Source organism: Leiobunum rupestre, chromosome 1 (genome assembly GCF_980474605.1).
Source record: "Leiobunum rupestre chromosome 1, qqLeiRupe1.1.hap1, whole genome shotgun sequence".
NCBI classification, from domain to species: domain Eukaryota; kingdom Metazoa; phylum Arthropoda; class Arachnida; order Opiliones; family Sclerosomatidae; genus Leiobunum; species Leiobunum rupestre.
In genome coordinates this window covers 36,758,732-36,783,947 of record NC_143384.1, presented here as the reverse complement: position 1 = coordinate 36,783,947, position 25,216 = coordinate 36,758,732, and the positions used below count along the sequence as shown (strand labels likewise).

Genomic DNA, 25,216 nt, shown 5'->3' with positions numbered 1-25,216 from the left:
TATATTAAATATTTATTTATTTAATATTATAAATTATTATATTAAATATTTATTTATTTAATATTATAAATTATTATATTAAATATTTATGTATTTAATATTATAAATTATTATATTAAATATTTATTTATTTAATAATATAATATTAAATATTTATTTATTTAATAATATAATATTAAATATTTATTTATTTAATAATATGATATTAAATATTTATTTATTTAATAATATAATATTAAATATTTATTTATTTAATAATATAATATTAAATATTTATTTAATAATATAATATTAAATATTTATTTATTTAATAATATAATATTAAATATTTATTTATTTAATATTATTAAGTTATAAAAGTAAATAAATTTCATGAAGTTATTTTCATAATAGATCTACCCCACCATTGTGTTCTTATTTTCCACGAGCTTCTCTTCATTTCCAATAGAGAGAGCTGTTAACAAATCATTATAAAAATCCCCTTCCTTCACCCAGGTGGGAGGAAGAAAGTCTGACCTACTTACGTGTTTCTATCACTAGTATAGTATCGTAATCCAACCTCCTTAAAGGGAGTATAACCCTACGTGTTTGGTAGGGTGCACGAAGCTTACTCAAAAAGCCACACGAGGCGCTACGGTGAAATAGTAGGATGATTTCCAGATAAAACCTCTATAGCACGCTGTTAATGACCTATACTTTATACTAGAAATCTACTTGTATATTTGGGTTTAAGGTCATAACCCAACTGATTTCCCCGTTATATTTTTAAACAAAAGCATCGTAATTAGTGAATTAACTATATCTCAATGATTACGTAAATAGTTAAGTCATAAACGTGCTATATTTTGAAATATATTTTCTTCTTGTAGTTTCCCCTAACTATCTATTAAATAGACCCATAACAAAAGAGGGGCTGCAGACGAGGCTTAAGTGAGACCTTTGGACGGAACATCCTGTTTGTGACGTTTTGAACCACGTGATCGCCATTGAAATATATAGGCGGAAGTAAGGAAACGGATGTTCCGTCCAAATGCTGAGTTGCCAGGTAAATATGTTAATTTTCGGCCCCCCAACTTTCGACATGGGTCTATATCGACTTGATCCGCATTCAGTAAGAATATCCGTGGTAAAAAATTCTTATTTATTATCTCAAAAACACTCCTATAATTTTTATCTTAGGCGCCTGGGAGGAATGGTAAACTTTTCCCCCTAAATTCCGATAAAGGTTATACTCCCTTTAAAAGTCGAACAACCTGGATGACACTTTAAAGCAACATTTCCAAATCTTATTTAATTAGTGTCCGCGCTTAGTAATTATAAGCAAAGCAACTAAACTCATTCTGCAAACATCGAGAGAGTCTGAAGTTTCGTCGAAACTCGATCCAGAGTTGGTCAAGTTACAGATTGCCTTGGATAAGGACATTTTCACTGGGCTATATTAGAGCCAAGGATCTATATTTCTTCTTAGGCAGAATGACGACATTGAGACTATTCTTGGGCGTCATGGTCGAAGGCAACAGAGAGGGGGAAGGAAACACGTCACCACTCACCAGGGCTCGCTTCAATCGCGTCAGAAGACGTTAGTTTCGAAGGAGCCAGTGAGATACGGGACTGATTTGATTTTGTTCCAGAGGGAGGGGCTTACTCTTCGAGTATGAAGGCAATCGTGAGCCACGCTAAAAATCGACTCAAAGTAGTAATTCTCTTATAAATATAAATATTGTTGGTAAACTATAAGATTCAATCCGTTCGGGTTCTCAACTGGTTTTATTCCATTTGGAAAATATTAACCTTTTTCTTTCTAATGAGGTTTGCTGATGTACTCGGCTGAAGAAGTCCAAAGTATTTAGAAACTGAGAGAAAGTCTTCTCCAAAATTTAATGAGGCTCTCGGGCCAAATCATTTATTTTTTGCCGCATTTTAACGAGACCTCCTTAACGGGGTTAAGCCTGGATATTCGTTCGGTCCCGGTGGACAAATTAACTCTGTTTCTATTTTGAGAGGTGACCTTTGATTGCAAAAACCTAGGTTGATTGCTTTTAATTACTCGATTAATATTAAGATTTATTTCACTTGACTAAAGTTAACATTTAAATTACTTAATGTAAACATTTAAATAGCATAATGTAAACATTTAAATAACATCATGTAAACATTTAAATAACATCATGTAAACATTTGAATAACATCATGTAAACATTTAAATAACATCATGTAAACATTTAAATAACATCATGTAAACATTTAAATTACTTGATTAACGATAACATTTAAATTACTTGATTAACGATAACATTTAAATTACTTGATTATTGTTAACATTTAAATCACTTGATTAATGTTAACATTTAAATCACTTGATTAATGTTAACATTTAAATCACTTGATTAATGTTAACATTTAAATCACTTGATTAATGTTAACATTTAAATCACTTGATTAATGTTAACATTTAAATCACTTGATAAAGTTAACATTTAAATCACTTGATTAATATTAACATTTAAATTACTTGATTAATGTTAACATTTAAATCACTTGATTAATGTTAACATTTAAGTCACTTGATTAATGTTAACATTTAAATCACTTGATTAATGTTAACATTTAAATAACTTGATTAATGTTAACATTTAAATCACTTGATTAATGTTAACATTTAAATCACTTGATTAATGTTAACATTTAAATCACTTGATAAAGTTAACATTTAAATCACTTGATTAATATTAACATTTAAATCACTTGATTAATGTTAACATTTAAATCACTTGATTAATGTTAACATTTAAGTCACTTGATTAATGTTAACATTTAAGTCACTTGATTAATGTTAACATTTAAGTCACTTGATTAATGTTAACATTTAAATCACTTGATAAAGTTAACATTTAAATTTATTGAATAGAATTTATATTTTAACCACTTGTGATTTAAATTAAAATACCATGATATAATTATTTGATTAATATCACGATTTATTTCACTTGATTAATATCACGATTTATTTCACTTGATTAATATCACGATTTATTTCCCTTGATTAATATCACAATTTATTTCACTTGATTGATATCGCGATTTATTTCACTTATTAATATCACGATTTATTTCACTTGATTAATATTGCGATTTATAAATCACCTCGCATATATTGAGATTTAAATAACTTTGTTAATATTAGGATTTAATTAACTTGGTTAATATTAAGATTTAAATAACTTGGTTAATATCAAGATTTAAATAACTGGTTTATATCAAAATCTATAAAAATACCATAATATAATTACTTAATATTTACTTAAAATAAATATTATTATTATTATTTATTAATTAATTAATATCAAGATTTAAATTAAAATATCACGATCTAAATTACTTCATTAATATCCATATTAAAATTAAAATATAACGATTTAGATTACTGGATTAAAATCACTTCATTAATATCAGTAATTAAATTAAAATAGAACGATTTAGATGACTTGATTAAAATCACTTCATTAATATCAGTAATTAAATTAAAATATAACGATTTAGCTGACTTGATTAAAATCACTTCATTAATATCAGTAATTAAATTAAAATAAAACGATTTAATAACTTGGTTAATATATAGATTTAAATAACTTGATAAATAATTTACAAATCTAAAAAAAGAATTTAAAGAGATATATTTATCCTGGATCATATGGTGAAAGTATAATAGACAACAATATTACCGGAAGCGTCTTTCAACTCAATTTGCAACCCGGTGGTTACGTTGTCAAATAAATAAAAATTTGAACGTTCGCGCCTGCCGGAAGTGTCAATAATAAATGACCTAAGGTAATAAATACGTAAATAATTTGATAAAATACGCGAAAAAGTAGATAAGTCCATAATTTAAAATTTGAAAGGTTTTACCAGCCATGGCTTTGAATTTAAATTAAAATTACGTAATAAAAAGACTGGATACTTCATGGCATCGGTGGCATCGTTTAAAGGGAATATTAATATTTATGGCGGATCGACGAATTTCACATATTGACCACCAGGTTTAACAGAGCGCCAATAGCGTGATGCTACTGGCATTAATAATTAATTAATTAATTTATAATTAAATAATACGCTTAATATGTCTCGAAATATATGTATATGTATATTATAATAATCAGCTAGGCTAATAGCCAAGGCACCACCTTAGGCCAAAGTCATCAAGCTACTTTTAATGCCATTAATTCAGGAAGCCGTGTTTCAATGCGTAGGAGGGTGGTGGGAAGCCCTTCACGCAGTTGATTCCATAGAAAATACAAATTACAAATTATTTTGTAGATCTTGTTACGTTAAAAAATTTACTCAATTTTAGTCAATTCCTAGTACGCCTACTACTATAGTGCTTCCAAAGTCAAAACGGATTAGAGAGGCTAATCTGTAAAAATCAAAATTAGCAATGCGCGTGTGCAAAAGAGGCTGCTATCGAAATATCAAAGTAACGATAGCATTGGTCGAATTAAAAATCGTAATGCAGACGTAAGTGATTTTAATTAAATGCTTCGACATACGGTCAATGCTGCCAATTTAAGTCTTGGGCCCCTAATAATAAACAGGTACTTTACGTCCGCTTAAGTATTTAGTTTATGATTTGACTAAAATACCGGATATAGCGTAGCATACTGCCTCTGCTAAAAATGGAACTTATACAATCGATAGTTTGATATTTCGACTACTAAAATAAATGCTCTGACTACTAAATTAATCGAAATCTGGGGGCTCACTAGTCAATTTGACTAGGGAAAAATTAACCTAAATATTCATAAATAATGGCGAATATGGCGTATCATAAATTCATCAATCCCATTTTATTAAAAAAAATTGTGAGCGGACAAAGCCATTTAACTAAATTCATTTTTAATTCTGACGGGAAAACAAAATGTTGGCTGTCCTTCTTGTTTATATACCCCCATTTAAACCCCCTCTAGTCAGTGACTACTAAAATAAATTAAGATAGGAGGTAGACCCCGACGCCGCGGAAATTTTGTCGGCGGCGGCGAGCCGGTCAATTTTAGTCGGCGGCGGCGGCGCGAACGGCGTGCGCCGATTTTTTTGTCGGCGGTGGCGTTGACTTAAAATACATCGGCGGCGGCGGCGTGAGCCGGCGTTTCTTTATAAAAGTAAAATATTTTTATACCAGAAAGTAGAAAATCAACCTACCTGTGGTCCTGCTCCTGGTTTAATTTATTCCGAGTATAGGCTTATTTTATTTACGCTAGTTTAGAATAATAATTCACAGCATATGTAACATAATTACTCATAAGTATGCCACTGAACCTTTATTCCATTAAAAAATCTTCACTAACGGTTTGTTTCACCACGAACCATTAAAAAGGTGGACTACGTTAGATTTTAACCTTTTTATTCATCCTAGTAATTTGGGAGTCACACTATTGGCTACTGACATATGTATTTAAGCCAATGGAAAACCTCTAAATTGAGAAGGAATTTTTTGTGTCGGAATTTTAGTCATCCCAATCTAGGAGGATGGAAGTTATTAGGAGGATCATGGGCCAAATAATGTTATTTGGCCCATGGGAGGATGGTACGAGTATTATATTCCTAGGCCCAATGTAGCTTTATTGAAATTTATTAACTCGCTCGGTTTGTGCGGATTAAGTTAAATAATTAGTAGTTTAGAAAAAGAAAAGGTTGGGGAAAATGATCAATACGGTGCGGTTTCAGATATCGCTTTCCGAAAATGGAACAAAAGTATCTGCTTAAAGAATCAGATGGTCACTGGGGCCAACACGATTGGATAAAGTTGAATCTCAAGCCTAATTATCCGACTAAAATGAAACGTGTCCCACGAATCCCAGATTGGTTTGGATCTTTATTTATTCTACCTCATTGACCCCAATCTTGTAGATGCCTCAGAAAAGCTCAACCTGAAATTCAACTATTTTTTCCAGTAAACCTGCTTCTTTTATTTGACCTTGGATTATTAATGCAAGATTTGACAATGCAAATTTATATTAGAACCTGAGTTTCCGAAAACTTCATTAATTTGCATATTAATTGCATGAGCAGCACTTGACAGTATATTGTAGTTCTTTTTAGCTCTTAAGCCTTGGTTGTTCAAACCTGTTTGTTTACTAAAATCAAAGATAATTTAAACTCGTACCCTAGATTCGAAATCACTCTCTCGCACGTTGCCGATAGTGTTTACCCACTTCCTGCCGGAACTCAGAAAAAATTCGCTCCATGGTTTGCATTTTAGACAGATTTAATCGGCGTCACACTGAAAATAATCGGTGGCGGCGGCGGCATTTTCTTGTCTACAGTTTTCGTCGGAAGGGGGGAATTCGGAAATTGTCTTCCCCCTTTCCGTAAAACACAACACAACACAACGTTAGCGTGTTTAAAGGCTATCTGACTTCTCCGTGTGTTTCAAACATCCTGTATAGTCCAGTCAATGAATGCTCAAAAAAAGGTATAGAGGGAAATGTTGGGAACACAATTTTTGACTTGGTAACTTTGTTTGGACTAGTTAGGAGGTGAACATATCAAAAGTCCCCGCCCGTAGCCTTTGAGCCGGGGGGGAGGAGGGGGTTTGAAGGTCCCATTTTTCGGTGTTTCGCTTAGATCTCGGAAACTATGCGTCCTAGCGACATGGTCACTCTATACACAATCAAAGCTGATTAAATTTGCTACAGGTCTTAATCAGTCTTGGTCTTTGATATCTTGCATAGTTTTCGAGATATCCGCTCTTGAAAGTCTGTAATTTTGAAAAAAAAAAACATATTTGCCTCACATTTTTTGCTCTTTTTGACCGGATAACCCTTCAACGATGCACCAAAAAATAAATTCCACCCATAGGGTTGTAGAGCATTAAATTAACTTCAATAATATATATTACTTTACTATTTTATCTATTATCCTTCCAATGTTAAAGCAATTTCAGTGTTGAGCGTGAAATCTGAAGTTTTGCGACAACTGCCGACTAATGAATCTTCCAATTTCTCACCATTCCCAGTCAACGTATTGGCCGAAATATGCACCATTATGTACACATAGTGAGTACTGGACGTCTAAATAGCACAGATACTCATTTTAGAATATATACTACTGGGGCCGCTGACCAGGCGACCAGCATCCTCACACTTAATTAAAGAAGACCTAGACCATTTTAATGGGAAAATATGTTGCTATGACCAACGTTGTGCATATATGAGTGTCTATAAGGCATTGGGATAGTGACGAGAAGTGAAGTCACATTAGCTAGTTGGCTGTTTTGTATGTGATGAGGAAGTGACTGCATCGAGTCCTGATGTTTCTAAAGTGGGTGAAAAAGGGATAGTTTCCCTTTAAAAAGCCAGTAAAGAGAGGGGTGATAGCAAAATCAGCCAACTAGCTAATGTGACTTCACTTCTCGTCACTATCCCAATGCCTTATAGACACTCATATATGCACAACGTTGGTCATAGCAACATATTTTCCCATTAAAATGGTCTAGGTCTTCTTTAATTAAGTGTGAGGATGCTGGTCGCCTGGTCAGCGGCCCCACTAGTATATATTCTAAAATGAGTATCTGTGCTATTTAGACGTCCAGTACTCACTATGTGTACATAATGGTGCATATTTCGGCCAATACGTTGACTGGGAATGGTGAGAAATTGGAAGATTCATTAGTCGGCAGTTGTCGCAAAACTTCAGATTTCACGCTCAACACTGAAATTGCTTTAACATTGGAAGGAAAATAGATAAAATAGTAAAGTAATATATATTATTGAAGTTAATTTAATGCTCTACAACCCTATGGGTGGAATTTATTTTTTGGTGCATCGTTGAAGGGTTATCCGGTCAAAAAGAGCAAAAAATGTGAGGCAAATATGTTTTTTTTTTCAAGAGCGGATATCTCGAAAACTATGCAAGATATCAAAGACCAAGACTGATTAAAACCTGTAGCAAATTTAATCAGCTTTCATTGTGTATAGAGTGACCATGTCGCTAGGACGCATAGTTTCCGAGATATAAGCGAAAACCCGAAAAATGGGACCTTCAAACCCCCTCCTCCCCCCCGGCTCAAGGGCTACGGGCAGGGACTTTTGATATGTTCACCTCCTAACTAGTCCAAACAAAGTTACCAAGTCAAAAATTGTGTTCCCAAAATTTCCCTCTATACCTTTTCGTTGCCTGGACTAGTATAATTTTGGAAAATACCATCTATTGCGTTATATTTCAATGTTATAATTAATTAATTAATTAACATAGATAAGATTTAAAAACAGTTTTCATAATTTATTTTTGGAATTACAAGTGAGGCATACCTACAAAATTTCGTTTGACGAGTCCAGGGTAAGTATAGAACGGGTAAGGCCGAGATTACCACGTTGACGTACATAATCGTGCGATATGATTATGGTTTAGGAGCATAGTACTAAAAATAAGCTATAATGAAGCTTAAAAATAATAATCTACATTAAATATTTATTGATCACTTTGAACTTTACCCAATAGACATTTCGAAAAGGGATTAATATAACACGCGTAGGAATCTTTAGGAATTCAACATAAAATAGGTGAAAGTCGAAATTCCCGCCGCCAATTTACCAGAAATTCATGCTAGTATCTTTCCTCCAAATGTTCTACATATTTTGATCATCTTAGAGGGAGTATAGCCTTTCCAGGAATTTGTGGTAATACATAATTCCCTCCCCTCATTTTTCTAACCACGTGTGAAATACAGTGGTTTTTGAGGGATTATCCCACTAAAAGTATCCCCACTTGGGTACTGCTAGAACGCCTTTCGTGAATCTTAAACCACGTACCTCATTATTAAGAAATTATATTTGAATAAATATCCAAACTATTATGAAAATAATTAATTTATAGCTCGAATATTGTTGTTTATATGTTAATTAAGGGTGCATTTAAGAAATAGACACTAAATATGAAACAATAAGGTTTCAAGTGAGAAAACCTCTTCAGGGCGGGCACACTTCCTAGCGCCATGAGCGAGAAAGGCACGCTTCCTCTCATAGACTAGCGCCATGAGCGAGAAAAGAGAGAAGCTATGACACCCCCCCCCCCAAACAAGGAGGGCTCTACTCCCTTTAACCTGCAACTGAGTATCTAATAATAAAAAAATCATAGCCTAATATTATTGTAAACTAAGTAGTGGCCATTTTGGGGGATATTATTTGATTATCTTATTTTATTGAACAGCGCATCTGACGTCGTGGCCACGTGATACCGATATTAATTTAATTATCTCCGCAATAATAAACCCATTTAGAACAGCATTTTCACGAACAAAAAGCTCGCCAGGAGAGCCCAACCAAAAATGAAGCTAACTTAAGTGCCACGAAATTGGAGAACAACCGACCCCGGTCACAGCCAAAAAATACAAGCAATACACCACAGGTAATAGATCTTACACGAGAGGAAATCCAAGAGAGCTTTCTAATAAATTCCCTGAGGTTGAGCCTTCCCACGTGGGAAATACGCTCTAGCTCCGGTTTCCAAGATTTAAATTACTCAAAAGACTCGCTTGAAATACCGCGAAAAACATTGCTTTTTTCTAAGACACCGCAATAACTTTGGCCTTTCGTCGGCGAAAAACTACATTATTCAAAATGGTTTATTGACGGTTTTTTGTCGGGAGGAGGCACTTAATCGTTAAGCCACTGCCACCAGGTAGGGTTTCGAAGTTTTGGCACGTTGAAAAAAACGCCGGGGTACTTCCAAGGGCCCTTCTATCTACCGATACGGGGTACTTCCAAGGGCCCTTCTATCTACCGATACGGGGTACTTCCAAGGGCCCTTCTATCTACCGATACACATTTGTCAAGATCCTTTCACAGGAGTAACGACATTAAAAGCCCCTTTTTTTTTAAATATCCGAAGTGTTACCAGGTGGCGCCAGCAGTCTAAATACGTTGAAATTTTAATTTATATAATATTTTCTTATTTATTTATAGAGCTGTTAATTTTCCGGAAAAATTAAATGAGGAAAAATTTCCGCAAAAATAAAAAAATTTAAACTTTACGTTTTAAGCGTTTTTATTCTAGACTAGTCTAGAGGTTTCGTTTTACCTTGGACGAATATTTACTGGACTCGAAACCTAAGCAAAATCCCCGGTCAGCGCTCCTACCGAGAGAATCGCGAAATATTTCTATCCAATTACAAAACACGTGCCTAAAAATGTCGTCTGCTCTGGCGTTTTTAATAGAAGTGACTCAGGTGAGGCTTTTGGAATTTTAATAGGCTTTAGATTATTTAGTAATAATTGTATTGGAATGAAAATGAAAGGGTAATGATTTAATTTATTATATAGGAAGTTCGCTTTAATGTTTTTGTATATATAATTTGTGCTGCCAGATGACCCAGGTGGCTAAGATACTCAGAAGTTGTTTTGAGGCCCTGAGTGTGTCTCACTCATAGAGATAGAAAAGAAATAGAGGGAAGATTACCGCGTTAAGGCACCCCTGTTTTTGACCGGGAAAATTCATCCCCCCCACGCATGTATGAAAGCGGAGATGGGCAGAATTTGCAACGCCATCTATCCTTCCTTTGTTTACATCAAATGACAGTTGATTTTCAAAAAGGCACAATGTATTTCATTTCACCGCCCGTCGATGGCGCCACGTAATCTGCCCATCTCATGGTTTCCTACATTGGCGAAAAGGGGGTCGGCACTCGCGGTCAGTGTCCATGATACAATAGTGCATCTATTTCGTTTCTATCTCTATGGTCTCACTTATCAGTGCTGCCAGGCAAAATTAATAAAGTCCATTATAACTCATTAAAGAAAGAACATCAATCTTAGTAATTAAAACACCCTTTTTTACTTCGACTTTATCTATAAATATACAGGCATAAAAGAGAGAGGATCTATAAATAGGTTGGTGGCGTCAAAATAAAGACTTATTGGTCCTAAGGTCATACGCTATGAAAAGCCATCAATTACAAGGCGTTCTTCTGGAGGTGACGGCTCGGAACTACGCGCACGCTGCAGGGGGGCTACAAAAGTTTTTTATCCCCCCCCCCTCCTAGAAATGACAGAAAGAAAATACTCTGCTTGGAAAAACTCCAAATTCAGCGCGCCCTCTGGTTGCAGGACCCGCAGTCATTCAAGATCCACGGCAATAAAATTGGTTTCCGCTTGCCGCATTCCTTATTTCCGGTACATTAACCTGGCTTTTATTGCCGAAATAAAAGAAATGGATCCTAGACTCTCTTTAGGATTTAAACGAAAAAAAAACAAAGGGATACGTTTCATTAGGCTGTACTTTTACGCCGAAAGAACTACCCTCCTAAAAGCGATGTTAAAATGCTTTTAACTTTTAGGGAAGAAATTCTGGCATTTTTGCGAGGAACTATTACCGGAGTTCTGGAGATTTTTATGTATTCGCTACCGAAAACTTTCGCTTCGCCCCCTTTGGTTTGCCATTGGAACCTAGATAGGTAGTGGCTAAAGCAGACGCTAAGTCACGCTATTTGTTATCCCTCATCGTTATTCGTAAATTTAATTTTATAAATAATTATATTTTAATAAATTTTTTTGATAAGTTTATTTAAGACAAAACGTTCTTATGACTTTTTAATTTGTCTCTAGCAGACGCTAGATCATAGGTGCAACCTCGGAGAAGCAAGCTCCGTTACGCCACCTAGGGGCCTATTCTCTAAATATTCGAAATCCAATTTTCGATCGAAAACTAGATTTCGAACTTCGAGATCTCGACGAATGGTATTCGGTAAAGATTTCGAATAAGCATAAATCAATGTAAATTGTCGAAGTCGATCTCGAGATGGTATAGGGTATCGAAATCGAATTCCCATTCGATTTCTTACAGAATCGCCCCCCTAGACTCGTTTCAAAAAATAATTTATGGACGTTATTCGTGGTTTTTGTGGAGAAAAATACAGTCACAGTCATTGTATAGTATTATGACTTCAATAAAATTAAGTATTTATATTATATGAAAGCGTTTGTCAAATTAGACGCAAAACGGGGTCTTAGAAAAATTGTTTAAAAACTTCCATTTCCCACCTTCAATCGATATTATGCACTTTATACTGACATCTGTGTACGTGCGCTATCTTATTTTAAAATAAAGTTTCATAAATTAGTTAAATTTAATTTTAAAAACGTGATTAAACTCAATGAAGATATCGGGAAACAGTTTTAAAAAACCGCGTCTGTTTAATAAAGATATTTTGGTCGTCAACTATAGATGGCGCTTTTACGCTAAAGGTTAATGGTTAATTTCATAACGTGAATACGACTTTTAGAGAAAGTCACCACTTTCTTTGGATTTTTTTAATTTCCTTAGAAGTATAAATAAATTTTGATGAAAAAATGCCTTTACCGGCAGCATTAATTGCTCGATTGAAACAGAGAGGTTTGGTGAAAAAGAACAACGATGATTCAGGTAACCTAATGTTAAATTTCAAAATAAAACTTTACCTAATATGGTTTCATAATGTTCAATATACCTTTCATTTTCAACAGCATTAGAGGAAGAGGTTATAGCGGAAGATTACGACGATCACAGCAACAAAAGATTTGGGGATGGTTCTGATATTGGCGGTCATTCAAATCCTTTCTTACAAGAGTCCATATTAGAAAATCTTATTCGGGAAAGTGGTGGTACTGATAAAGATTGCGCTCTTGCTTGTCCGAACAAATACAACATTTACCACATTTGTACCAAGTATTGTCACGAACACTGGACATTGAAACATCCATCACCTGTAACAGAAATAAAACGCACGAGAATGATGAAAAAATACCCATTACCCTCTGGTTGGAAGGAAGTGTATGATGCTGGAGTGTAAGTTATAACAATAATATTATATTAATTTATAATTAATCATTCTTAAATACCAATTTAACAGTGGGCGACATTATTATTGGAGAATTGGTACGGAAGATGTCACATGGCTGCCACCAACGCATCCTAGAGCTAAAATTACTCCACCAGCTAACAAATTGCGAGGTATTAAATATTATAAACGACCCGTAACCATCATAAAATCTAAAACCTTCATTATTTGAAGCTATTTTCAAGCAAGAGTTGGCTATAAAACGGCATACAATTACAAATATTATAAACAAAGAACCCGAAGGAAGTGTATGTAGCTATTTAAAAATGCGAAATTAAATCAGAAAATTGATAATTTCTTTTCATCACAGGATGGTGAGGATGACGACGACGACGATGATGATGATGATGATGATGACGACGACGATGATGAAGAAATTAGAATTAAAAAAAAGAAACCAAATACCCGCATTCGAATTGTGTCTAACAAATGTAAAAATTTCAAGTTGAAGCATTAAGAAATATTATTTATTGTTAAATTTTCTAACAGGGCGCTTAACCAAACAGACTCCAATTTTGGACCCGATGGATCCCGCGTCTTATTCCGAATGTGGACGGTAAGTTAATGAACACAAACTAATTAATTATTTAATAAAATGTATATTTTTTAAATAGTGGTACTTGGTCATCTGGTTTGGAGAAGAAAGGAGAAGCTAAAACTGGCGCGGATGTTACCGCTTCTGGTCCATTGTATCAAATGAGACCCTACCCAAGCCCGGGCGCTGTTCTAAGAATGAATGCTGGTATGAAACCTGGGGAAGCAAAACCCGCTGAAGAAGACGATAATGATGATGACTAATTTTAAGTTGCATTATTAGCAATTTTTTTCCCGAATGTATAAATATTATCATTTAAAAATAAAATTTATTGAAAATAAGTGATTTGCTTTCTTAGTCTTCAACGAGTAGAAATATGACTAAATTAAAGTATTGATTACTCTTTTTTTTTTTTTTGATACAAGGTTGCTATGACAGTAGAGTTGACCTTGAGATACTAAAATGTGGGTCTTTGTAAGTACTGCTTTAATCCCTTAGTTACGAATGTAAATAATATGTAATTTCACTGAGAAACTAGCTGTACGTCTAGTTTCTTTTTATTTAAATATGAACAAATTTGTAAATGTAAGTTAAATAATGAAATATATCAAAAACAGTACAAAAGTCGTAAGACTAGGCTTAGCGAAATTCAGATAATCGATTTGAATGAAAAATAATGGAGCTGCCGCCATCTATCACGTTGAAACCGTAAACCCAAATAATGTTTATATATCGAGGAGGTATCGCCATCTATGAAAGGTTTTTCTAACTAATAGAATATAGTAATAACCCAAACGAATTTATTCAATTAGTTAACAAAAATATTGAAATAACTAATTTCAAAAACAGCAATGCTACTGTGTTTAGGGCCAAGCGGGGCGGGTAAAACCACTCTTATTAAAAAATTATCTTTGGAAAATGAAACTGGATATAACAACGAACTACCACCGGTGGTGCAAACCATGGGCACCAACATCGGGTTAATTCACTTCGCCGAAAAAAGCGTCGAAATTCACGAAGTAGGTGGCGCAATGGCCGCCATATGGAACAGCCATTACAGAGACTGCACCGCCATGATCTACGTCATCGACGCGGGAAATTTGCAACAAATAAGCTGCGCGTGCGCTCTGTTGATAACGTTGCTTAAAGAATCGAATCTTAGCGAAGTACCATTCTTAATCGCGCTAAATAAAGTGGACGTTTTCGGGACCACCGTCATGGCCACCAGTTTGGAAGATATGAAACACTTTCTGCAACTAGATTCGATAACCAAATACGCCAAACAAAATTTAACGGTAACGGAAATTAGTTGTCTAACCGGAAAGGGTTTGCAGACGATTTTAAATTGGGTGAAACGCATCGCATAAAACGATACAATTACTAAACGCAATCATGCGTGGTTAAAATCCGCGTATATAATTTTCCACACGTCGAAATCGAATTAAATTGGATAAAATTTTAATATATTTAAAATCAGGAAAACCTGTCGGCGATTATATTTAGAAATAATAGAAGTATTAGTTTTCCTAAATGCGGGTAGACATTTCGACGGGTTTCAAATAAGAAAAAAAAACCACTGCTGTGTGTATTTTCATGGGAAAGTGGTTTTAAATTTTTTAAAACTAATTTTTGGTTTAAATTACCGTTATTACGGTACCTACATTTAACCGATTCGTTACGTATATGGATCATCTGATTTAACCGCTATTAATTCGGGATTTTAAAGGAAATAAGAGGCAATAGAAACCGGAAAATTTGTCATTTATTTAAATAAATAATTACTGTTTAAAATTCAAAATTTTTCAAATTAACGTTTTTCTTTCAAGCTTAGCCTAAATAGGGATTTCTATATTTATATTTAGTGTTTGTTTACTTATTTTAAAATGCTTTGAATTTTTTTAATGTCACTAACACTTTAAAATTACCGTTGATTACGTAATAAAAACTTTTAAATTTGTACAGTGTGTTAAAAATGTCGTAATATTAACGTGATTTCTATATTACTCATTAGAAAATTTCCATTGTGTGTTATTTTCAAAAACTACATTTAAAACTTATACAGTGTGTTTGAAATGTTTTCTGTCATATAAATTAAAGTTATTTATGTTTTGCTTTGTTTGTTTGTTATTATAAAATGCTTTTCATTTTGTGACGTCACAAATGAGGTATTATGAAATGAACAATCTTTAACTGATTCGCATGTATAATGAATAATTAAGATTAAATGTAAGATTTACAAAGGATAAAACTTTGATTTAATTTTGATAAATTTGGATCAAATCAGGATCAAACTTTGATCCAATTTTGATAAATTTGTTGAAATTATATGAAATAAGTCACAGTAAGGCAAAATTCTTAATTTCATAAAAACGATTTTTATTCTTTTAATTCGAATGGGACTAGGTTTTAATATCGATAAAGTTTTGATAAGCTTTTGATGCAATAAGGACCAAATATGAAAGCTCTAATGAAATTTAAGTAGAAATTAAGGCCTACGATTATAAATGTTTGATTTATTTTAACATTGAGCAACGGCTGGTTTGATTTAAAAATGATTAAATTTAATTGAAATAAAATACTTTGTATCTAAGTTCGTAAAATCTTAATTTGCTTAAGTATATTTATAATTAAAAATAAATCGTGTAATATAAATTGTTAAATGTTTCCTTTGATAATATTTTGATCGAATCTTGATCAAGTTTTATTGGATCCAAATTTTTTTTATGCTTTCTCGGTGTGATTTGACCCAATCTTGATCAAGATTATTTGATCCTAAAATATATCATACTTTCTGGATATGAGTGGATTCAATCTTGATCAAGATTATTGATCCAAAATTGTTTGATCCTTTCTGGATATGATTTGATCAAATCTTGATCAATATAATTTGATCCTTTCTGGATATGATTTGATCCTTTCTGGATATGATTTGATCCAATCTTGATCAAGATAATTTGATCCAATCTTGATCAAGATAATTTGATCCAATCTTGATCAAGATAATTTGATTCAATCTTGATCAAGATAATTTGATCCAATCTTGATCAAGATAATTTGATCCAATCTTGATCAAGATAATTTGATCCAATCTTGATCAAGATAATTTGATCCAATCTTGTTCAAGATAATTTGATCCAATCTTGATCAAGATAATTTGATCCAATCTTGATCAAGATAATTTGATCCAATCTTGATCAAGATAATTTGATCCAATCTTGATCAAGATAATTTGATCCAATCTTGATCAAGATAATTTGATCCAATCTTGATCAAGATAATTTGATCGTTTCTGGATAAGATTTGATCCAATCTTGATCAAGATAATTTGATCCAATCTTGATCAAGATAATTTGATCCTTTCTGTATAAGATTTGATCCAATCTTGATCAATATTATTTTATCCAAAAATATTCGATCCTTTCTGGATATAACTTGATCCAAACTAGATCGAATCTTCAAAATGTGATCAAGTAAGTTTCTTAAGCAGAATCACGACTGATAATGTACCTCGCGACCATGTAAATTGTACAAATTTCCCTTTCAATTTACTTAATTAATAAACCGTATTTTCTCGATGTAATAGTTTCAGAAAATCAACACCATAATGTCGATTTTTTTCTTCGAAAAAGCATTTCGAAAAAAGGCTAATAGAAGCACAGTCGAAAGTAGTCCATTGAGTTGGGAATATTAATTTAGAGGTCCAATCAAAACGTCGGATTTCAGTATTTCGCGAAACAAGTTTTTAAAAAATAAGAATACTGCCGTCTGCTCCCAAATGACGAGAAAACTTTATCATTTACCCGTGGCGCCGTCTATCTCTCAATGGTTCGTTCAAATGAGACGCGTTTTCCGGCAAAAATATTTTTTTTTCCAAAAATAATGGATGGCGCCACGGGTTATATGATAACGTTTTCTCGTAATTTTAGCGGAGACGGCACATTCGTAATTTTCAAAAACTTGTTCCGCGGGGAGCAGATTTGATTGGATCTCTAGATTAATATTCCCAACTCAATGAAGTAGTATTTCCCGTTAAAACAAGAAGACCACTTTACTTTACAATATCGTCCAATTTTCGATATAATCCCTTCAATAAAATAGCCCTAACAATTGCGTGTTTCATCGCATCCACAACTTGTTCGTTTCCAATTCGTAACGGCTTCTTTCTTCGGAAAATTGCATGAAAAGAGAGAAAATTTATCGGGCTTATCCCCCATCGTAAAATAAAAATGAAATATTTCGAAAAGGGTAAAACAATTTCCTTCCAAAAACTTGACCTCAAAGACTACAGCGACGTACCAAAGACTGTTCTTGGTACTGAAATCGTAAATCTTTCTTCCCCCCTCTGGCTCAGTTTTCTTACGAAGGAAAAATAGTTGTTAAGATTCGCCTCCGTGATTCGTCTAAATAATATATCCTTTTGATATTAAATTGCTTATTGAGATAAATTAATTGTCTTGGATTGTGAAATTGACGAAATCAGTCGGCTCCCTCCAACGTATTTACGTCGATATTGTTTACCGAAATAAACTTTGTTGTAAGAACAATGTCACTTTTGTTTCGGTTCCATTGCTGAACCAATCCTTGTTTTCATTTTCATTCATTATATCAAGTTTGTTTACGTAATTTTGGAAATGAATATATAATTAAATGAACTCAATTCGTGTGTTTTTTTATTGGGGGTTTAAAAGGTTTTCATTGTGTAATCGTAGCGTTAAAAAATACATGATTAAGGTAATTTTTTTTCAAGAATCTTTTAAAGAAACCATTTTTGAGACCCCTTAAAGGCCTAGGTTTTCTTCTGCCCTGTCACCCTTTAAATTTACTTTCCTTCCAAACAAATATCCTGGTGGTAGGCCAACGTGTTCTGCGGGTGGCCTACCACCAGGGTATTTGTTTCAAAGGAAAGTGTTTGGAAGGAAAGTAAATTTAAAGGGAATATAACCTCTGGTATTTCTGTCGCCCTCCAAGGGTTCCAATATCGTCCGCTGCCTCCCATGGCTTTCCACACCTGCGGCGCTGATAATCGCTGATTGTGAAGGAAATAAAGGAAATTGATGGGGTCTTCCATAAAGAACGCGTTGGAGGTTCTATTCCCTTTAAAGGGTGACAGGCAGAAGAAAACCTAGGCCTATAACGTTATTCTCTATTGACATTTTTTTTGGAATATTCATGTTGAGGTTAACAGTAATACTGAGTGTAGGGAGATGTTGGCTCGCGTGGCATGAAGGGTTTGCCACCACCCTCCTACGCATTGTAGCCCGGCCACCTGAATTAATGGCTTTAAAAGTCGCTAGATGACTTAGGCCTAAGGTGGTGCCTAGCTGATTATTTACTTATACTTCGAGGTCGTTACAAATACCATTCAATTAAAACTTGTCGTGAGGCCAAGTTCTCCAAAATAAAAGATAACAAATTTATATTATTTATCACGCATATAAATAATTGTACTCTTACCAATTAACCCATATCTTAAAATCAAGGTTTAAAATGCTCCATTTTGTTGAGAACTGTGAGATCTCTTATACTAAACCGTGTCTATTATAAATAACTAATCGAGATATCTTCTACTAACTACCAAATTGAGATATCTTCTACTAATATATATATATATATATATATATATATATATATATATATATATATATATATATATATATATATATTATTTATATTTATTATATTTATTATTATTTTTGTAAAATATATAGAAATATATATAAAGAATAGAATAGAACAATGGATTATTATGATCCAAAAATACGTAGTATCAGCCAGTTGGATCACACGCGAATTTGCCGAAATGTATTCAAATTTACCCATTTTATATGAATTTGCCCTTAATTTTTCAAATAACAATAATAATACGGAATTTATCGCAGCAAGAGATACATTAATATGCGCTATTTTGTAAAACGGCACAAGATTTCTTTCAAAAGAAATAGGACTGATTTACTCGGTCATTTCATGAAACAGAAAATTTCAGATTATTCGACGAATAATTACGGAACTTATATGACCGTGAGACATTTGACATTGGCCATTTTGCAAAATGGCGTCAGATTTCTATCAAATTATAAGGGGCTTATTTATTCGGTCAGATAATGTAACGTATAAAATTTCCCATAAATCAGCGAATAATTTCGGCAGTTATCACATCATGAGTTATATTTATATCCGCCATAGTTCAAAATGGCGTCGGATTATTATGGAAATCCTAAAGGGCTAACTAACTTGGTCAGATTATGTAAAGTAGAAAATTTCAGATTAATCGGATACAAAAATAACCGAACTTATGGCACCATGATTTATATTTATATCCACCATTTTATAAAATGGCGTCATATTTTTATCTAAATCTAAAAGGCTGTTTATGTCGTTCAGATAATGTAATGTAGAAATTTTCTGATTTATCGGCGAAAATATATGGCAGTTATCACAGGATAAGTGTTTTAAATATTTTGTATTATACTTAAAATGATGAGGTGTTTATTCAATTTAGCTCGAGTTCACCCAAAATAGTTTTTTCCCCTTATTAGAGCCAGGTAATCCAAAAATATAAAATTTAGTATTTGATTTTCATAAAAATAAAATTATTTTATATTTTTAAGATTTAGAATTTGTCATTTTCCTATGTTATTTTACGTTGAATTTTTTAATTTTTATTTGTCAGAAACATTTTTGGTTTCAATGGCAAAACTGAAGCCCAGCGTAACTTTTCCCTTTAGCTTTGTTCATGTTACATCTAGGTCTAACAATCCCCAACTTTGAACAAAATCGGTGAGAACCACCTCGGGTTGCGTCCTCGTAAATACCAAATTAAGATATCTTCTATTAACTACCAAATTAAGATATCTTCTACCAACTGCCAAACCAATATATTTTCTACTAACTACCGATATCTTCTACTAACTACCAAATTGAGATGTCTTCTACTAACTACCAAATTAAGATATCTTCTACTAACTACCAAATTAAGATATCTTCTACCAACTGCCAAACCAATATATTTTCTACTAACTACCGATATCTTCTACTAACTACCAAATTGAGATGTCTTCTACTAACTACCAAATTGAGATGTCTTCTACTAACTACCAAATTAAGATATCTTCTACTAACTACCAAATTAAGATATATTCTACCAACTACCAAACCAATATATTTTCTACTAACTACCAAATTGAGATGTCTTCTACTAACTACCAAATTGAGATGTCTTCTGCTAACTACCAAATTAAGATATCTTCTACCAACTACCAAACCAAAATATTTTCTACTTACTACCGATATCTTCTACTAACTACCAAATTGAGATGTCTTCTACTAACTACCAAATTAAGATATCTTCTACTAAGTACCAAATTGAGATATCTTCTACTAACTACCAAATTGAGATATGTTCTACTATGTACCCAATTGAGATATCTTCTACTAAATACCTAATGGAATTTTTTTATTTTAACTACTTAATCGAGATCTCTTCTACAAACTACCGAAATGATCGAGACTTTTACTAAATATCAAAATTGAATCCTCTACTAACTAACAGGACCCCATACAAACTTACTAACAAGGTTCCATATTGACAGAAGTAACGTAGTCAGGATTTGGTTTGAGGGGCACTAAATTTTCCAATCTAACTGACTTACTAACAAGTTCCATTACTAGCTTACTAACCAAAGAAAAGTCGTCTTAATTTTACTAACAATACGCTCAACTCGGGTCAAATTCTAAATAAAGCCCATCAAAATCAAGCGAATAAACCAAAGATTTTCACCAGAATAGCATTGCAACAGTCGGTTAAAAAACTGGCAAATAAATCACCAAGGTTCTTTGGAACAAAACCACGCAATTAGCGAATTATTCAAATTGCCGAGTTATTGCTAAAAGATTAATGTCGTTTGAAGGACGTCCTAAACGTGAAAATATATGGGTTCGTGAAACTTTAAAAAAATATATCATACACTGAAATTGGCCGAAACCAGAAGCCGAAGGAGTTCGCAACTTCCAAAACCTCTAGTGAAAGCGCGTTAGGAGGTTCTAAAGAGTTGCGGAGTACTCCTGGGACATTAGATACTGTAAAATAACTCAAGCGTAACCACTTCGTTCCCAGCCCCTCATTTCAGTTTCACAATCGGAGAAAGCTATCAGCTGGCGAAACACCGTCGAATGCACTAAAAGTGAATCCGTTCTTCGAGTCGGAAAACCTACAAAACGGTTCCGTGATATCATTTCCATTCGACAAACCAACAGGAAATTTACCAAATTAATTTTCATATTTAGGAATATCAATTTTTGGCGGTACTTCGGATTGAATATTCAATTGTTTTTCTTTGACAAAACTCGAAGTGCGATCCGGATTTATTTCAAAGATTATTATTTTCAAACGTGATGAAACGCTATTAATATAAACACGATCTTGATTTAAAGATGATGATGATTCGAAAGGTATGTAAATTTGTATATTCTTTTAATTTTTTACTATTACAAGGTATTGAAGGGGTGCGTGTCTCAATTAAAATTTACGCGTAGTAAAACGAATTTGAGATTGTAGAACGAATATTTGATGAATTAATGGTTAGAGAACGGAGAGATGATGAATTAATGGTTAGAGAACGGAGAGATGATGAATTAATGGTTTTACATCGATTGTTTGTACATCGGATATATATCAAATTAATGAACGTACATGCAGCCAATTAATCTCTGTAAAACGGATATGCAACCAATTAATGGTTGTGGAATGGATATGCAACAACTTATGGCCTTAGAACGGATTTGTAACCAATAAATGGCTGTAGAACGGATATATAACCAATTAATGGCTTTAGATCGGATATGTAACAAATTAATACTTGTAGAACGGACATGTAACCAATTAATGGCTTTAGAACGGATATGTAACAAATTAATACTTGTAGAACGAATATGTAACCAATTAATGGCTTTAGAACAGATATGTAACAAATTAATGTCTGTAAAATGGATATGTAACAAATTAATGGTTAAAGAACGGATATGTAACAAATTAATGGTTGTAGAACGGATATGCAACCAATTAATGGTTGTAGAACGGATATGCAACCAACTAATGGTTGTAGAACGGATATGCAACCAATTAATGGTTAAAGAACGGATATGCAACCAATTAATGGTTAAAGAACGGATATACAACCAATTAATGGTTTTACAACTGATATGCAACCAATTCTAGGTTGTATAACGTATATACTAACAAATTAATGAATGGAAAACGGATTTATATCAAATAAATGAACGGATACGCAACCAATTAATGTCCGTAAAACGTATATGCAACCAATTAATGGTTGTAGAATGGATGTGTAACAATTTAATGGTTGTAGAACGGATATGCAACCAACTAATGGTTGTAGAACGGATATGCAATCAATTAATGGTTAAAGAACGGATATGCAACCAATTAATGGTTAAAGAACGGATATATAACAAATTAATGATTGTAGAACGGATATGTAACCAATTAATGTTGTAGAACAGATATATAACAAACTAATGGTTTTCGAACGGATATGTAAATAATTAATGACTGTAGTACGGTTATATAACTAATTAATGTTTGTAGAACGGATTTATAAGATACTCACGGGTTAGAGATAAACGATATCTAGATTTTATAGATGTTACATATATTTCGAAGAAATATTTTGGGGTAAAGAATACCTAATTTATGGGTAATAAAACGGATACAAGGGAAAACGAATATAATAAATCGTGGGTAGAAGAACGAAATTCGATAACATTGATAACTTACACAATAAATTAAATATAACAAATGTTTACTCTTAAGAAAGATACAAAAATTGACGATCAATAATAACATAAGCATTTAATTTAAATTTAATAAGATCCTATCGTGCTAATGTCGTTCTCTGGAACATAAGCCTTCAAAGGGCTCCGGTTGATTTTGAAAAACAGTGTGGGGGCGAAGTACATTACGCGGTGATTTTATAAGACTCTTACATCAGAAAAATTGGATTTAAAAGTAAGCTTTGATATTTGTTTTGTGGCAAGATGCTAACATTTATCTTCATCGAGACATCACATTCAAAATAAGCATTAGAAAGTAAGAAATAATTATCTATCCTTAAGAAGTATCAGTTTTACATCCTCACGCGGAATAATACAGGAAGTAAATTTTGTACCGTGATGCGGTGCTACACATCCGCCGTTTGACGGGAAATTCGCATCCATTGCAAAATTTATTAAATAATTACCATTTGAGGTTTATACAACTATCATTTGAATTTTAAATAATTTCCATTCGAGGTTTAAATAATTATCATTTGAAGTTTAAATAATCTTTCGTTTGAAGTCTAAATAACCTTTAATTTGAAATCTAAATGGTCTTTCATTTTAAGTCCAAATAATCTTTAATTTGATGTCTAAATAATCTTTCGTGTAAATTATAAATAATCTTTCGTGTAAATTATAAATAATCTTTCGTGTAAATTATAAATAATCTTTCGTGTAAATTATAAATAATCTTTCGTGTAAATTATAAATAATCTTTCGTGTAAATTATAAATAATTAATCTTTCGTGTAAATTACAAATAATCTTTCGTGTAAAGTCTAAATGGTCTTCCCTTTAAGTCTCAACAATCTTTTATTGGAAGTCTAAATATTCTTTCTTTGAAAATCTAAATAACCTTTCATTGGAAATCTAAATAATCTTTCATTGGAAGTCTAAATAATCTTGAATTGGAAGTTTAAATAATCTTTCATTGGAAGTCTAAATAATCTTTCATTGGAAGTCTAAATAATCTTTCATTGGAAGTCTAAATAATCTTCCATTGGAAGTCAAATAATCTTTCATTGGAAGTCTAAATAATCTTTCATTGGAAATATAAATAATCTTTCATTGGAAGTCTAAATAATCTTCCATTGGAAGTCAAATAATCTTTCATTGGAAGTCTAAATAATCTTTCATTGGAAATATAAATAATCTTTCATTGGAAGTCTAAATAATCTTTAATTTGAAGTCTAAATATTTTTTGATTTGATGTCTAAATAATTTTTTGTTTAAAGTCTATATAATCTTTCATTTGAAGTCTAAATGGTCTATCATTTTAAGTCTAAATAATTTTTCTTTTGAAGTCTAAATAACCTTTCATTTGAAGTCTAAATAATCTTTCATTTTAAATCTAAGTAATCTTTCCTTTAAGTCTCAACAATCTTTCCTTTAAGTCTCAACAATCTTTCATTGGAAGTCTAAATAACCTTTCATTTGAAGTCTAAATAATCTTTCATTTGAAGTCTAAATAATCTTTCATTTTAAGTCTCAACAATCTTTCATTTTAAGTCTAAATAATCTTGAATTGGAAGTCTAAATAACCTTTCATTTGAAGTCTAAATAATCTTTCATTTTAAGTCTCAACAATCTTTCATTTGAAGTCTAAATAATCTTGAATTGGAAGTCTAAATAACCTTTCATTTGAAGTCTCAACAATCTTTCGTTTGAAGTCTAAATAACCTTTAATTTGAAATCTAAATGGTCTTTCATTTTAAGTCCAAATAATCTTTCATTTTAAATCCAAATAATCTTTAATTTGATGTCTAAATAATCTTTCGTGTAAATTATAAATAATCTTTCGTGTAAATTATAAATAATCTTTCGTGTAAATTATAAATAATCTTTCGTGTAAATTATAAATAATCTTTCGTGTAAATTATAAATAATTAATCTTTCGTGTAAATTACAAATAATCTTTCGTGTAAAGTCTAAATGGTCTTTCCTTTAAGTCTCAACAATCTTTTATTGGAAGTCTAAATATTC

At 32.5% G+C, this 25,216-nt stretch overlaps 2 protein-coding genes across 2 annotated transcripts; both read left to right on the top strand.

Moving 5' to 3' along the window:
- The first annotated feature begins 12,241 nt into the window (after positions 1-12,241).
- PQBP1 (poly-glutamine tract binding protein 1) lies at positions 12,242-13,741 on the top strand. Its single transcript, XM_090167589.1, has 7 exons — positions 12,242-12,411; positions 12,492-12,813; positions 12,878-12,978; positions 13,040-13,113; positions 13,176-13,296; positions 13,355-13,421; positions 13,480-13,741. The coding sequence occupies exons 1-7, from the start codon at positions 12,339-12,341 to the stop codon at positions 13,661-13,663; spliced, it is 942 nt and encodes a 313-aa protein (XP_090023715.1). The 5' UTR covers positions 12,242-12,338; the 3' UTR covers positions 13,664-13,741.
- Positions 13,742-14,005: 264 nt separating this feature from the next.
- On the top strand, positions 14,006-14,944 carry LOC149962260 (ADP-ribosylation factor-like protein 16). The gene has a single exon (XM_090167585.1). The coding sequence runs from the start codon at positions 14,252-14,254 to the stop codon at positions 14,765-14,767; it is 516 nt and encodes a 171-aa protein (XP_090023711.1). The 5' UTR covers positions 14,006-14,251; the 3' UTR covers positions 14,768-14,944.
- Positions 14,945-25,216: the final 10,272 nt, after the last annotated feature.